Genomic DNA, 12,009 nt, shown 5'->3' with positions numbered 1-12,009 from the left:
TAATCACGTATGTAAATTTATAAATAAAATTAGGGTTGCTGATAAAAATGAAAAAGGAAAGAATAATGACGTATGTAAATTTATAAATAAAATTAGGGATGCTGATAAAAATGAAAAAGGAAAGAATAATCACGTATGTAAATTTATAAATAAAATTAGGGATGCTGATAAAAATGAAAAAGGAAAGAATAATGACGTATGTAAATTTATAAATAAAATTAGGGATGCTGATAAAAATGAAAAAGGAAAGAATAATGACGTATGTAAATTTATAAATAAAATTAGGGATGCTGATAAAAATGAAAAAGGAAAGAATAATGACGTATGTAAATTTATAAATAAAATTAGGGATGCTGATAAAAATGAAAAAGGAAAGAATAATGACGTATGTAAATTTATAAATAAAATTAGGGATGCTGATAAAAATGAAAAAGGAAAGAATAATGACGTATGTAAATTTATAAATAAAATTAGGGATGCTGATAAAAATGAAAAAGGAAAGAATAATCACGTATGTAAATTTATAAATAAAATTAGGGCTGCTGATAAAAAGGAAAGAATAATGACGTATGTAAATTTATAAATAAAATTAGGGATGCTGATAAAAATGAAAAAGGAAAGAATAATGACGTATGTAAATTTATAAATAAAATTAGGGATGCTGATAAAAATGAAAAAGGAAAGAATAATGACGTATGTAAATTTATAAATAAAATTAGGGATGCTGATAAAAATGAAAAAGGAAAGAATAATCACGTATGTAAATTTATAAATAAAATTAGGGATGCTGATAAAAATGAAAAAGGAAAGAATAATCACGTATGTAAATTTATAAATAAAATTAGGGATGCTGATAAAAATGAAAAAGGAAAGAATAATGACGTATGTAAATTTATAAATAAAATTAGGGATGCTGATAAAAATGAAAAAGGAAAGAATAATCACGTATGTAAATTTATAAATAAAATTAGGGATGCTGATAAAAATGAAAAAGGAAAGAATAATCACGTATGTGAATTTATAAATAAAATTAGGGATGCTGATAAAAATGAAAAAGGAAAGAATAATCACGTATGTGAATTTATAAATAAAATTAGGGATGCTGATAAAAATGAAAAAGGAAAGAATAATGACGTATGTAAATTTATAAATAAAATTAGGGATGCTGATAAAAATGTAAAAGGAAAGAATAATCACGTATGTAAATTTATAAATAAAATTAGGGATGCTGATAAAAATGAAAAAGGAAAGAATAATGACGTATGTAAATTTATAAATAAAATTAGGGATGCTGATAAAAATGAAAAAGGAAAGAATAATCACGTATGTAAATTTATAAATAAAATTAGGGCTGCTGATAAAAAGGAAAGAATAATGACGTATGTAAATTTATAAATAAAATTAGGGATGCTGATAAAAATGAAAAAGGAAAGAATAATGACGTATGTAAATTTATAAATAAAATTAGGGATGCTGATAAAAATGAAAAAGGAAAGAATAATGACGTATGTAAATTTATAAATAAAATTAGGGATGCTGATAAAAATGAAAAAGGAAAGAATAATGACGTATGTGAATTTATAAATAAAATTAGGGATGCTGATAAAAATGAAAAAGGAAAGAATAATGACGTATGTGAATTTATAAATAAAATTAGGGATGCTGATAAAAATGAAAAAGGAAAGAATAATGACGTATGTAAATTTATAAATAAAATTAGGGATGCTGATAAAAATGAAAAAGGAAAGAATAATCACGTATGTAAATTTATAAATAAAATTAGGGATGCTGATAAAAATGAAAAAGGAAAGAATAATGACGTATGTAAATTTATAAATAAAATTAGGGATGCTGATAAAAATGAAAAAGGAAAGAATAATGACGTATGTAAATTTATAAATAAAATTAGGGATGCTGATAAAAATGAAAAAGGAAAGAATAATCACGTATGTAAATTTATAAATAAAATTAGGGATGCTGATAAAAATGAAAAAGGAAAGAATAATCACGTATGTAAATTTATAAATAAAATTAGGGATGCTGATAAAAATGAAAAAGGAAAGAATAATCACGTATGTAAATTTATAAATAAAATTAGGGATGCTGATAAAAATGAAAAAGGAAAGAATAATGACGTATGTAAATTTATAAATAAAATTAGGGATGCTGATAAAAATGAAAAAGGAAAGAATAATGACGTATGTAAATTTATAAATAAAATTAGGGATGCTGATAAAAATGAAAAAGGAAAGAATAATCACGTATGTAAATTTATAAATAAAATTAGGGATGCTGATAAAAATGAAAAAGGAAAGAATAATGACGTATGTAAATTTATAAATAAAATTAGGGATGCTGATAAAAATGAAAAAGGAAAGAATAATCACGTATGTAAATTTATAAATAAAATTAGGGATGCTGATAAAAATGAAAAAGGAAAGAATAATCACGTATGTAAATTTATAAATAAAATTAGGGATGCTGATAAAAATGAAAAAGGAAAGAATAATGACGTATGTAAATTTATAAATAAAATTAGGGATGCTGATAAAAATGAAAAAGGAAAGAATAATGACGTATGTAAATTTATAAATAAAATTAGGGATGCTGATAAAAATGAAAAAGGAAAGAATAATCACGTATGTAAATTTATAAATAAAATTAGGGATGCTGATAAAAATGAAAAAGGAAAGAATAATGACGTATGTAAATTTATAAATAAAATTAGGGATGCTGATAAAAATGAAAAAGGAAAGAATAATCACGTATGTAAATTTATAAATAAAATTAGGGATGCTGATAAAAATGAAAAAGGAAAGAATAATCACGTATGTAAATTTATAAATAAAATTAGGGATGCTGATAAAAATGAAAAAGGAAAGAATAATGACGTATGTAAATTTATAAATAAAATTAGGGATGCTGATAAAAATGAAAAAGGAAAGAATAATCACGTATGTAAATTTATAAATAAAATTAGGGATGCTGATAAAAATGAAAAAGGAAAGAATAATGACGTATGTAAATTTATAAATAAAATTAGGGATGCTGATAAAAATGAAAAAGGAAAGAATAATGACGTATGTAAATTTATAAATAAAATTAGGGATGCTGATAAAAATGAAAAAGGAAAGAATAATGACGTATGTAAATTTATAAATAAAATTAGGGATGCTGATAAAAATGAAAAAGGAAAGAATAATCACGTATGTAAATTTATAAATAAAATTAGGGATGCTGATAAAAATGAAAAAGGAAAGAATAATCACGTATGTAAATTTATAAATAAAATTAGGGATGCTGATAAAAATGAAAAAGGAAAGAATAATGACGTATGTAAATTTATAAATAAAATTAGGGATGCTGATAAAAATGAAAAAGGAAAGAATAATGACGTATGTAAATTTATAAATAAAATTAGGGATGCTGATAAAAATGAAAAAGGAAAGAATAATGACGTATGTAAATTTATAAATAAAATTAGGGATGCTGATAAAAATGAAAAAGGAAAGAATAATCATGTACGTAAATTGATTTTCATGACCAAAACCAAGTAGGCTTAATCTTAATAAATTGATAATCTATATAATAAAAGCAAACATCCATATGTCTGGCATGCTTTGCGATATTGAGAGAAAGTGCTTAAATTTGAAGTAGTTTTTTTTTTTCTTATCAATTAATTTTAATTCAAGTACTGATTAGGATAGAAATGTAGCAAGTTTGAAATATCTGAAATATTAATAGATTTTTTTTCATTTTATTTATAGACTATCTGCCAACAATTGATGCATATATAATATTGTTGGCATCTGCTTCAGGAGATATAGTAGAACCCTGGCATACAGCATTAAAAATTAGTAGCAAAATACAGTATATAATACACCTCTATATAATCAAATAACATAAATAACACCGTAAGGCAGGGCAAATACTATAACCAGGGGCTGGAAAAACATTATATTCCACATCGTACCCCCCCCCCCAAAAAAAAAACGTATCCCAGGGCCACTGTATCCCGGGGTTCTACTGTAATTGAGTTTTACACCTCAGATTAGTCCTTGCCAAATTACTGTGGTCATAGTATAAGCCTATCTTATAAAGTAAAGTTATGTTTCCGTTTCCATGCATCGGCTGTAAATGGTTGACGTGAGCAAGACAAATGTCCGATTTAATATAAACAATTCCTGCAGATATTTGTAGCTTTTTCAAATGATTACGTTTTTTTTTTTTTTTTTTTTTTTTTTTTTTTTTTTTTTTTTAAGAGTCCAAGTGGATTTGAGGTTTATGATCATATACTTGGACTATTTTTGTTTTTGTTTTTACTCTTTTTCACCCAGAAACAAGACATATTGTCACTTAGAACATTTGGAATACTATTTGAGATTGTATCAGGGGATTTGCGAGAAGTTGAACAATAAGATGTCTGTTCAAATTACATTTAAAAGTCTGCATATCTATGCAGGAAGGGAAGCAAGAAACAGGGAGGAAATTCTAAAGTTTGAGGAAAGAAACTATTAGAGTAAAAATCTCAATGATAAACAGGTAGTAGTTAAGAGTATGTACATTGAAGGGGCACAAGAGTTATGAGTTCATCAGAGTACGTGCCATTAAAGCACTAGTGAAAAAGGCACAAGGATGCAACATTATGGCAATCAGATAGTGGTTGGAGCTTGCCTGATATGTAAAATTATAATTCACCTTACATTGTAGTGAAAGATTAAGTGATAATATATGGGTAAGAAGTCGGGTTTCAAATCTTTGCTTGAAACTCTCTCCACATCTAGCCATCCTTGAGCTTTAATGTTCTAAAAGAGCTGTCTGTGGTAGACTATTTTATATATATCTTTCCCATCATACAAAAGTTAGCGAGTAAAAAATCTGCCAGATGAATCCACTACAATTCAAAGCTGTTTTTATAATGAGATGGGTTTTTTTTTTGTTTTTTAACTTTCTTTAGAGTTTTGTTTTTCTTGCTCATTTTTCTTTATTTTATACTTTCCTGTTCAAGATGTTTTCTTTTTACTTTTTAAAAGTTTCACTGATTCATATGAATATTAGTGTGAACTTTGTCAAACAACAATTTTTTTCTCCATTTTAAATAACATGTTAATTAATCTTCATGTTTGTTTTTTAGATTGAACAATTTGTATTGACTTCTCCTCATGACAACAAATCATGGGAAATGTTTGACGAAATGATAAAAAATGCTGAAGATTTTACAACTGCACTTGGCATTCCCTATCGAATTGTGAATATTGTTTCTGGTGAGTCAGCTGACAAATTCAAAAGATTTTGCACTTTTATTTTGTTTTTGATTTTCCATAAAATTGGACAAGCAACATTTTTTTAAATCTATTTAATCTGAAAATGTTTTTATTCTTTGAGTGCCAATCTTTGTTAGTTTGATTCCTCCTTTTTACTGTTTTTTAATTTTTTTTTTTTGATAATGTTTTCTCAATTCCTTTTTTGTTAATAAAACAGCTCAATAAAATCATGTGACAATATAGATGTAGATAATATATAATAAAGATCAATATGTATTTGTATAAATTTAAATCTATTCCATCAAACAAAAGTTAACAAGTAAAAAATAAAAAGCCGGACAAAACCATTTCAAGAAGTTTTTAGGGGAAGAGAGAAAGCAAATAGCAAGTTTGACAAGTTCAGAAAGAAAACCTTAACTCTATTTCCATAAAACATTTTCTATTTGTTTCTTTCCTCTTTCTATATAGATTGATTTTTTTTTTTGTTTTGTTTTTTTTAACTTTCCAGTTTAAGATATTTTCTTATAACTTTGCATTAATATTCATATGAAATAACATTTCAAACACTAGCAAAACATTTTTTACTTGTCATTATTATAAATACAAGATTTCTTTGGCTGAAGATAAAATTTTAAGAGTTAAATGTTATGGCTAGTGATTGCAGATGTTATTAAAAATAAAATCTTATTACTGGCTTGGGTTTTTGTAAAATCCAAGTCTGACTTCTGAAAAAATTGCTTAATCTGACTTTAATGCTGAAGGCATTATTTTCAGTCAAAATCATATCCTTTTAACTAAAAAAACACATTATTATGACATACAGAATTAGATATTATATTGGATTAGGAGCTGATTTTTCTTAGGCAATACCTCCCACATTGCACCAAAATCTGTATTTCTGCCAATAAAACCATCACAAATTGGAATAGCTCTTTTTATATATTGCCTCCAGAGATCTCCTGCTTATGAGGCAACCATCATTTTTGAATTGGGTTTTTTATCAATTTTTTCTTTTAGGAGAGGTGAATAAATACAGATTAGGATTAAGATATCTTCCATCTTGAAGTATTTTTTAATTTTATTATTTCTATTACAGGTGCTCTCAACAATGCTGCTGCTAAGAAACTAGATTTGGAAGCATGGTTTCCAGCTTCTGGTGCTTTCCGGGAATTGGTCTCCTGTTCAAATTGTACAGACTACCAATCACGTCGCCTCAAAGTTCGCTATGGACAAACAAAGAAGATGAATCAAGAGGTAATATCACTTTGTACAACATTTGATATTATTTTTCCTGATCCAGTGGATCCCAAACAAATTTTTAATTAGAAAATGGAAAATTAATTATTCTTACAAAAATTTGTTATGTGATAAAAATAGATTGTTCAGCTGCTTTGGCCATATTGTCAGTGATGCTATTTACTTCCTCAGTACTTTAGACGCAAGTGGAGATTAAAAACATAGTGTACTAGAGGAAGTGCACTTTGACCTACATAAAGTGCCTGAGCAACTCCGACATTTTGCTGTTGAGGTGCCTAAAGCGATTAGCAATAAACTAATCTATTAAAAGTTTGCAACATCAGATCACTTCTCCAAATGATTCATCTAAGACTGATCAAATACTAGTTTGTAGCCCAGTGGCAAGCTACAAAATCATGACATTCAAAAAGAAAAATTTTTTTGAAAATGTCCAACAAAAATTGACTTTTTCTATCCCGCTCATCCAATCAAATGCAAGGAGGAAATTATTTCTTTCTATAAAAATGATCCATTCCAAATAACTAGTGTCTAGATTTTAGTTTCTATTTAGGTATTACAGAAACAAAGAGGAAAGCGAAAAAAATGACAAATTTAGAAAACATCAATAAAATATGCATAAATTTTATTTAAATTCTGATTTTCCCATATCAAGTAAAGTTTTTTAATCTACTGTTTAGTTAATTATATACTAGCAGTTATGCCCAGCTTTGCTCGGGCTCTGTATACTGTTCATAACTTCATGTGCATACATATATATATATATATATATTTAAAAGTTTGACTCGTGTCCAGGTAACCTACATCTAAAATTTCAAGTGTTTAGCCCCAAAATTGGCGGACAAGTTTGGTAGAGTCTGCAAGGGTCAAATCTTTCAATTTTGACCTTTTGGCAGCCAAATTTTCGCCAAAAACTGATTAAAAAGCTTGCTGCATGTTTGAATACCCTTTATGTAAAATTTCAAATGTTTAGACCCAAAATTTGCTGAACAGTTTGCTAGAGACCACAAAGGTCAAATCTTTTGAACTTTGGCCCCTTGGTAGCCAAATTTTCTGCCAAAATCCAATTAAAAAGCTTGCCCTATATCTGAATATACTTTATGTAAAATTTCAAATGTTTAGAACAAAAATTGGCTGAGAGAGGTCAAATTTTTTGTTAACTTTGACCTCAATTTTGACCCCTTAACATTTATTGTTTTGGGGGTCAAATCAAATTAAAAAGTTTTATCCATGTCTATTTATCAATCTAAAATTTCAAGTGTTTATACCCAAAATTAGCAGAGGAGTTTGGTAGAGTTTTCAACGGTCAAATCGTTGAACTTTGGACCCTTGACAGCCAAATTTCTGGCCGAAAACTGATTAAAAAGATTTTCCCAAATCTCAATACTCCTTCTTGAAAAGTCTCTAGACCAAAAATCGACAGTTATCTGGTAGGGAAATATACACACGCACACATTTTCACTTTTATAGATATATATTTTTAAATATTAATGTCTAAATCTCAATCAAAATCGAAAATATTGGATTTAAGATTTAAAGATCATCATTTTCAAAAGATGACATGATTACTAACGGAGATTTTGTATTGTTCGGCATGACTCTCAAACCAAACTAGAATATTATCTTGCAGTGTTCAATTCAGGAGTATAGTGTATCAGTTCTGTTGTCATGATACCAACTTCCCAGCCATTACCTCCTCCTCCTTTTCTAGGTAAGTAGTGAGGTATCAGTTCTGTGGTCAAGATACATTCCTCCCAATTTGTGTGTTTGTGGGAGTGGGGAATGTAATATCTGTTCTGTTATTAAACCATCCTTCCAGGCATTATGGGGCGGGGCAGTGCAGTATAATGTTTCTTTGTCATGTATATTAGCAAAAATAAATCTGAAAGCAATAAAAAAAAATTGATTTATTTTTCCATTTCAATTTGCATGTGAGTGGGGGGGGATGTTATACTTGGCAAATGAATCAAATTTTGTTATTGCATATGTTTCTAAATTTGACGGGTGTTAGATTGCTTTATGTAGCACTTTACATCACACTATGTTCAGGAATAAAAAAAATTATTAGAAAATGGTTGTTGAGAGTGAGTAAGAGGAATAAATAGCTAAGTGATGGTGATTTGTTCACATGATTACTAATTATGGTTAATTAGAAGAAATTTTTTTTTTGTTGTTTAAACAATAATTCAATCTCAGAACTAATATTTTGTGTAATAGAAAAAAAATTTCTGAAAACAAAACATTAACTCAGCTTATGGATAAGTACAAATGGAGAAAACCATTTTCTCTTAATTCAGCATGTTTTCATAGAGAAAATCCCTTAGTGAATATCTTTTACAATACTCTATAAATGAATATCCAGTTTTCTTCTCTGTCCATCATTTTATTAACACATACTTTCAACAGATGGATAGTATTAGAAATATTCTTCCATCAATTTAAAAAAAAAAATTTGTTATCAGTTTCATTCAAGCTTTTTATATTGGATGTTTAGTACAGATTCATATTGTGTTCATTCTGACAAATTGTTGCCATATTATCAAGAGTATCTCATATCTTTTGGTATAGTTAATTAATTTTAGAAAACAAAAATAGATGATGCAAAATTATAATACATGGCATTCTTTAGTTTCATTGTCAGGAACAAGATTAAAAACACGAGAGATTAAACATCTGTTGGTACTCTTGATAATATGGCAACAATTTGTCAGAATGAACACAATATGAATCTGTACTAAACGTCCCATTTAAAAAGCTTGAATAAAACTGATAAAAAAAAAAACTTGATGGAGGAATATTTCTAATACTATCCATTTGTTGGAAGTATGTGTTAATAAAATGATTGACAGAAGACAACACATTGTGGATGCGTTATCGGTCGCTCTCGTTACTCTCGCTTCTCCTTATTTGTCCCTCAGTCCTCATTTTGAATGAGTGATTTTTCTGACAAAGGGTGAAGAAAAAGCTGCTTGCCAGGTTAGCAGTACTTCGTGAACAGTAGCCTGAGATGTCGGAAATTTTCTGCTTCTATGTCTATCCTTGTGGCCATGTCACTTGAAAGGGTGCTGGAGGTAAATGTTTCATCTGGGGTGACGTTATCCACCTGACAGTCAGGGATCCGAACCTTGGATTAACCACTAAGGAGGCTGTCCTATCAGCAGGTGCAAAGTACTGGGCTGCTGTATTGCCATTTGGTGAATGGATTCTGGACCATGCCGTAGTTTCTTGTGGGGCCTCTCGATGCCATACTAGTGGGTAATTGTTACGGCTTTACCTTATCATGTGCTACAAAAGAAAAAAGGTTTTTGTTTTTCCTGTCTTTTTCTCCCTTACTTTCACTCTCTTTCCTGCTCTAACCAAGTCTGTCGACCTGTTCCACAAATCCCAAAAACTTCAACATGAAATATCTCTAGAAAAAAAATGTGAATAAACCTAGAACCCCATCCTCCAACGTAGACCCCTACTACTATGTCTCCTTCTCCAACATCAGGGGTCTACGTTCCAACCTTCCAGAGGTTGAAACCCAATTACAGGAGACAAAATCGGACATATTCTTCCTAAGCGAACCTGGCATAGGGCCAACCACTTCACTAGACAAGTTCATAATTAAAGGATACTCTAACTTAACATCTAAATCTGACCCCCAAGATAGCATATCCCCAAGAATGTGCATACATTAAGGATGGCTTTCTGTGTGGTAGGGATATCTCCAGCGAAGACCCTAAATTACCTTATATGTGCTTCCAGATTGCACTTGCTTACACCACCACATTTATATTTGCCATCTATTGCCCCCACAACAGCGGTGGTGACTTCAATGGCCACAATGTGGAATGGCTGACCCACTCTGACAAGACAAGGGGAGGTTCTGTCATGATTTCGCCATTGTTTATGACCTCACCCAGATTGTTCACAAACCCACCCAATACCCAATACTTCCGGTCAGTACGCAAGTCTTCTAGACCTTTTTTTCACAACTTCCCCTGAGCTATGTTCATGTTCCGTTCTATCTCCTCTGGGATCTTCCGACCACTCGGTTGTATCAGTTAAGATAAAAATGAAATGTAATAAGTCTTCAGACATACCTCTCCACCATACAGTATATCAATACTGACTGGGATAGCTTCCGTACACTTATATCTGATCTACCTCTGCATTCCATGTTTAAAAAAGATGTGTCCTCTATAGTGTCAGACCTGACCGAATGGTTAATTGTAGACATAGACTGATTCATACCATCCAAAAAATTCTAACAAAAACCTAACAGCCAGCCATGGTTCTCTCCAGAATGTGCTGCTGCTGCCATTGCGCACAGAAATCACTTTTTCCATAGCTACCAACGTAATAGATGTACTGAGACTAAAGCTGCTTCCAGGACTGCCAGCAACCACTGTAAAAGAGAAATAAAAAATGCAAGCGAGCTATATGCTCAGTCCGTTAAATCCAAAGTAGCTGAGCAGCAGCTTGGTTCCCACCAATTTTGGCAAATAGCAAACAGGATCCTGAACAGAAGCGTGCGTTCTATCCCGACCATCATCAATGGATCTGAGGTGATCCCATCAGTATCAGACAAGGCCAAACTATTTGCCAAGAACATTGCAGCTAATTCTACCCCATGCGACGAAGGCCATCAACTCCCCGCACTTCCTCCTACAACAGACAATACGCGATGCAACATACAAATATCTGTGCGTGAGGTCGTTAAGCTAATCAATAACCTTGATTCTGGTAAAGCAACTGACTCTGACAGCATTCCAATTATAGTGTTGAAAAAGCTTCAACCAGAACTTTCCCCCATACTTACAAAACTGTTTAAACGTTGCCTTAAAAAGTGCTTCCCTACACCCTGGAAAACCTCATCAGTATGCCCTGTATTTAAGAATTCAGGTGATAAGTCATCTCCCTCTCAGTACAGACCAATAAGTCTCCTGTGTGTCATGAGTAAGTTGCTGGAATCCATATTAAATAGAGAAATAGTCAACCACCTCAGCAGAAATAACCTTAGTGACACGCAATATGGTTTCCGTTCTGCTAGATCTACAGCAGATGTGCTAACGGTTATATCTCATAGGATTAGTGAATCTCTCGACAAAGGCTTCCTTTCTAGGGCAATTGCTCTTGACATATCAAAGGCCTTCAATAAGGTATGGCATAAGGGCCTACTTCACAAGATTTCCAGCTACGGTATAACTGGAAATGTTTTCTTAATCGTTAAATCATTTCTCTCTGATAGGCTCATAATAGTGGTTGATGGGCAGAAATCAGAGGCCTGCAGTATTAATGCTGGAGTCCCTCTCTTCCTTATCTACATCAATGATCTCCCAAAACACATACTTAAATCATTCGTTGACATCTATGCTGATGACACGACCATCTATGGCAACACATCAAAGGCCGTAAATGACTGAATTCTCTCTGATTCTCTCTCTCATCTGATCTTGAGCGCACGGTACAGTGAGGGAAGAGGTGGCTGGTTACTTTTAATACATCT

General features: G+C 30.8%; 2 protein-coding genes across 4 annotated transcripts in view; one reads left to right on the top strand and one right to left on the bottom strand.

Moving 5' to 3' along the window:
* LOC145277767 (serine--tRNA ligase, cytoplasmic-like) overlaps positions 1-12,009 on the top strand; it is a 50,072-nt gene that overhangs the window by 34,090 nt on the left and 3,973 nt on the right. For both annotated transcript variants that reach the window (XM_080129512.1, XM_080129511.1), the window contains exons 8-9: positions 5,135-5,264; positions 6,361-6,518. In XM_080129512.1, coding sequence (XP_079985638.1) covers positions 5,135-5,264; positions 6,361-6,518 — 288 coding nt within the window. The remainder of the gene's footprint in view (positions 1-5,134; positions 5,265-6,360; positions 6,519-12,009) is intronic.
* Positions 8,166-12,009, bottom strand: part of LOC145277766 (gamma-tubulin complex component 6-like) — a 97,697-nt gene continuing 93,853 nt past the window's right edge. The window contains exon 35 of one of the 2 annotated variants that reach the window (XM_080129509.1): positions 8,166-8,400. In XM_080129509.1, coding sequence (XP_079985635.1) covers positions 8,226-8,400 — 175 coding nt within the window. In that variant the 3' untranslated portion in view covers positions 8,166-8,225. The remainder of the gene's footprint in view (positions 8,401-12,009) is intronic. The other variant, XM_080129508.1, reaches the window with a different exon arrangement.

This window comes from Euprymna scolopes, chromosome 6 (genome assembly GCF_053919585.1).
Source record: "Euprymna scolopes isolate OS-2025 chromosome 6, ASM5391958v1, whole genome shotgun sequence".
NCBI classification, from domain to species: Eukaryota; Metazoa; Mollusca; class Cephalopoda; order Sepiida; family Sepiolidae; genus Euprymna; species Euprymna scolopes.
This window is presented reverse-complemented; position numbering and strand designations above follow the sequence as displayed.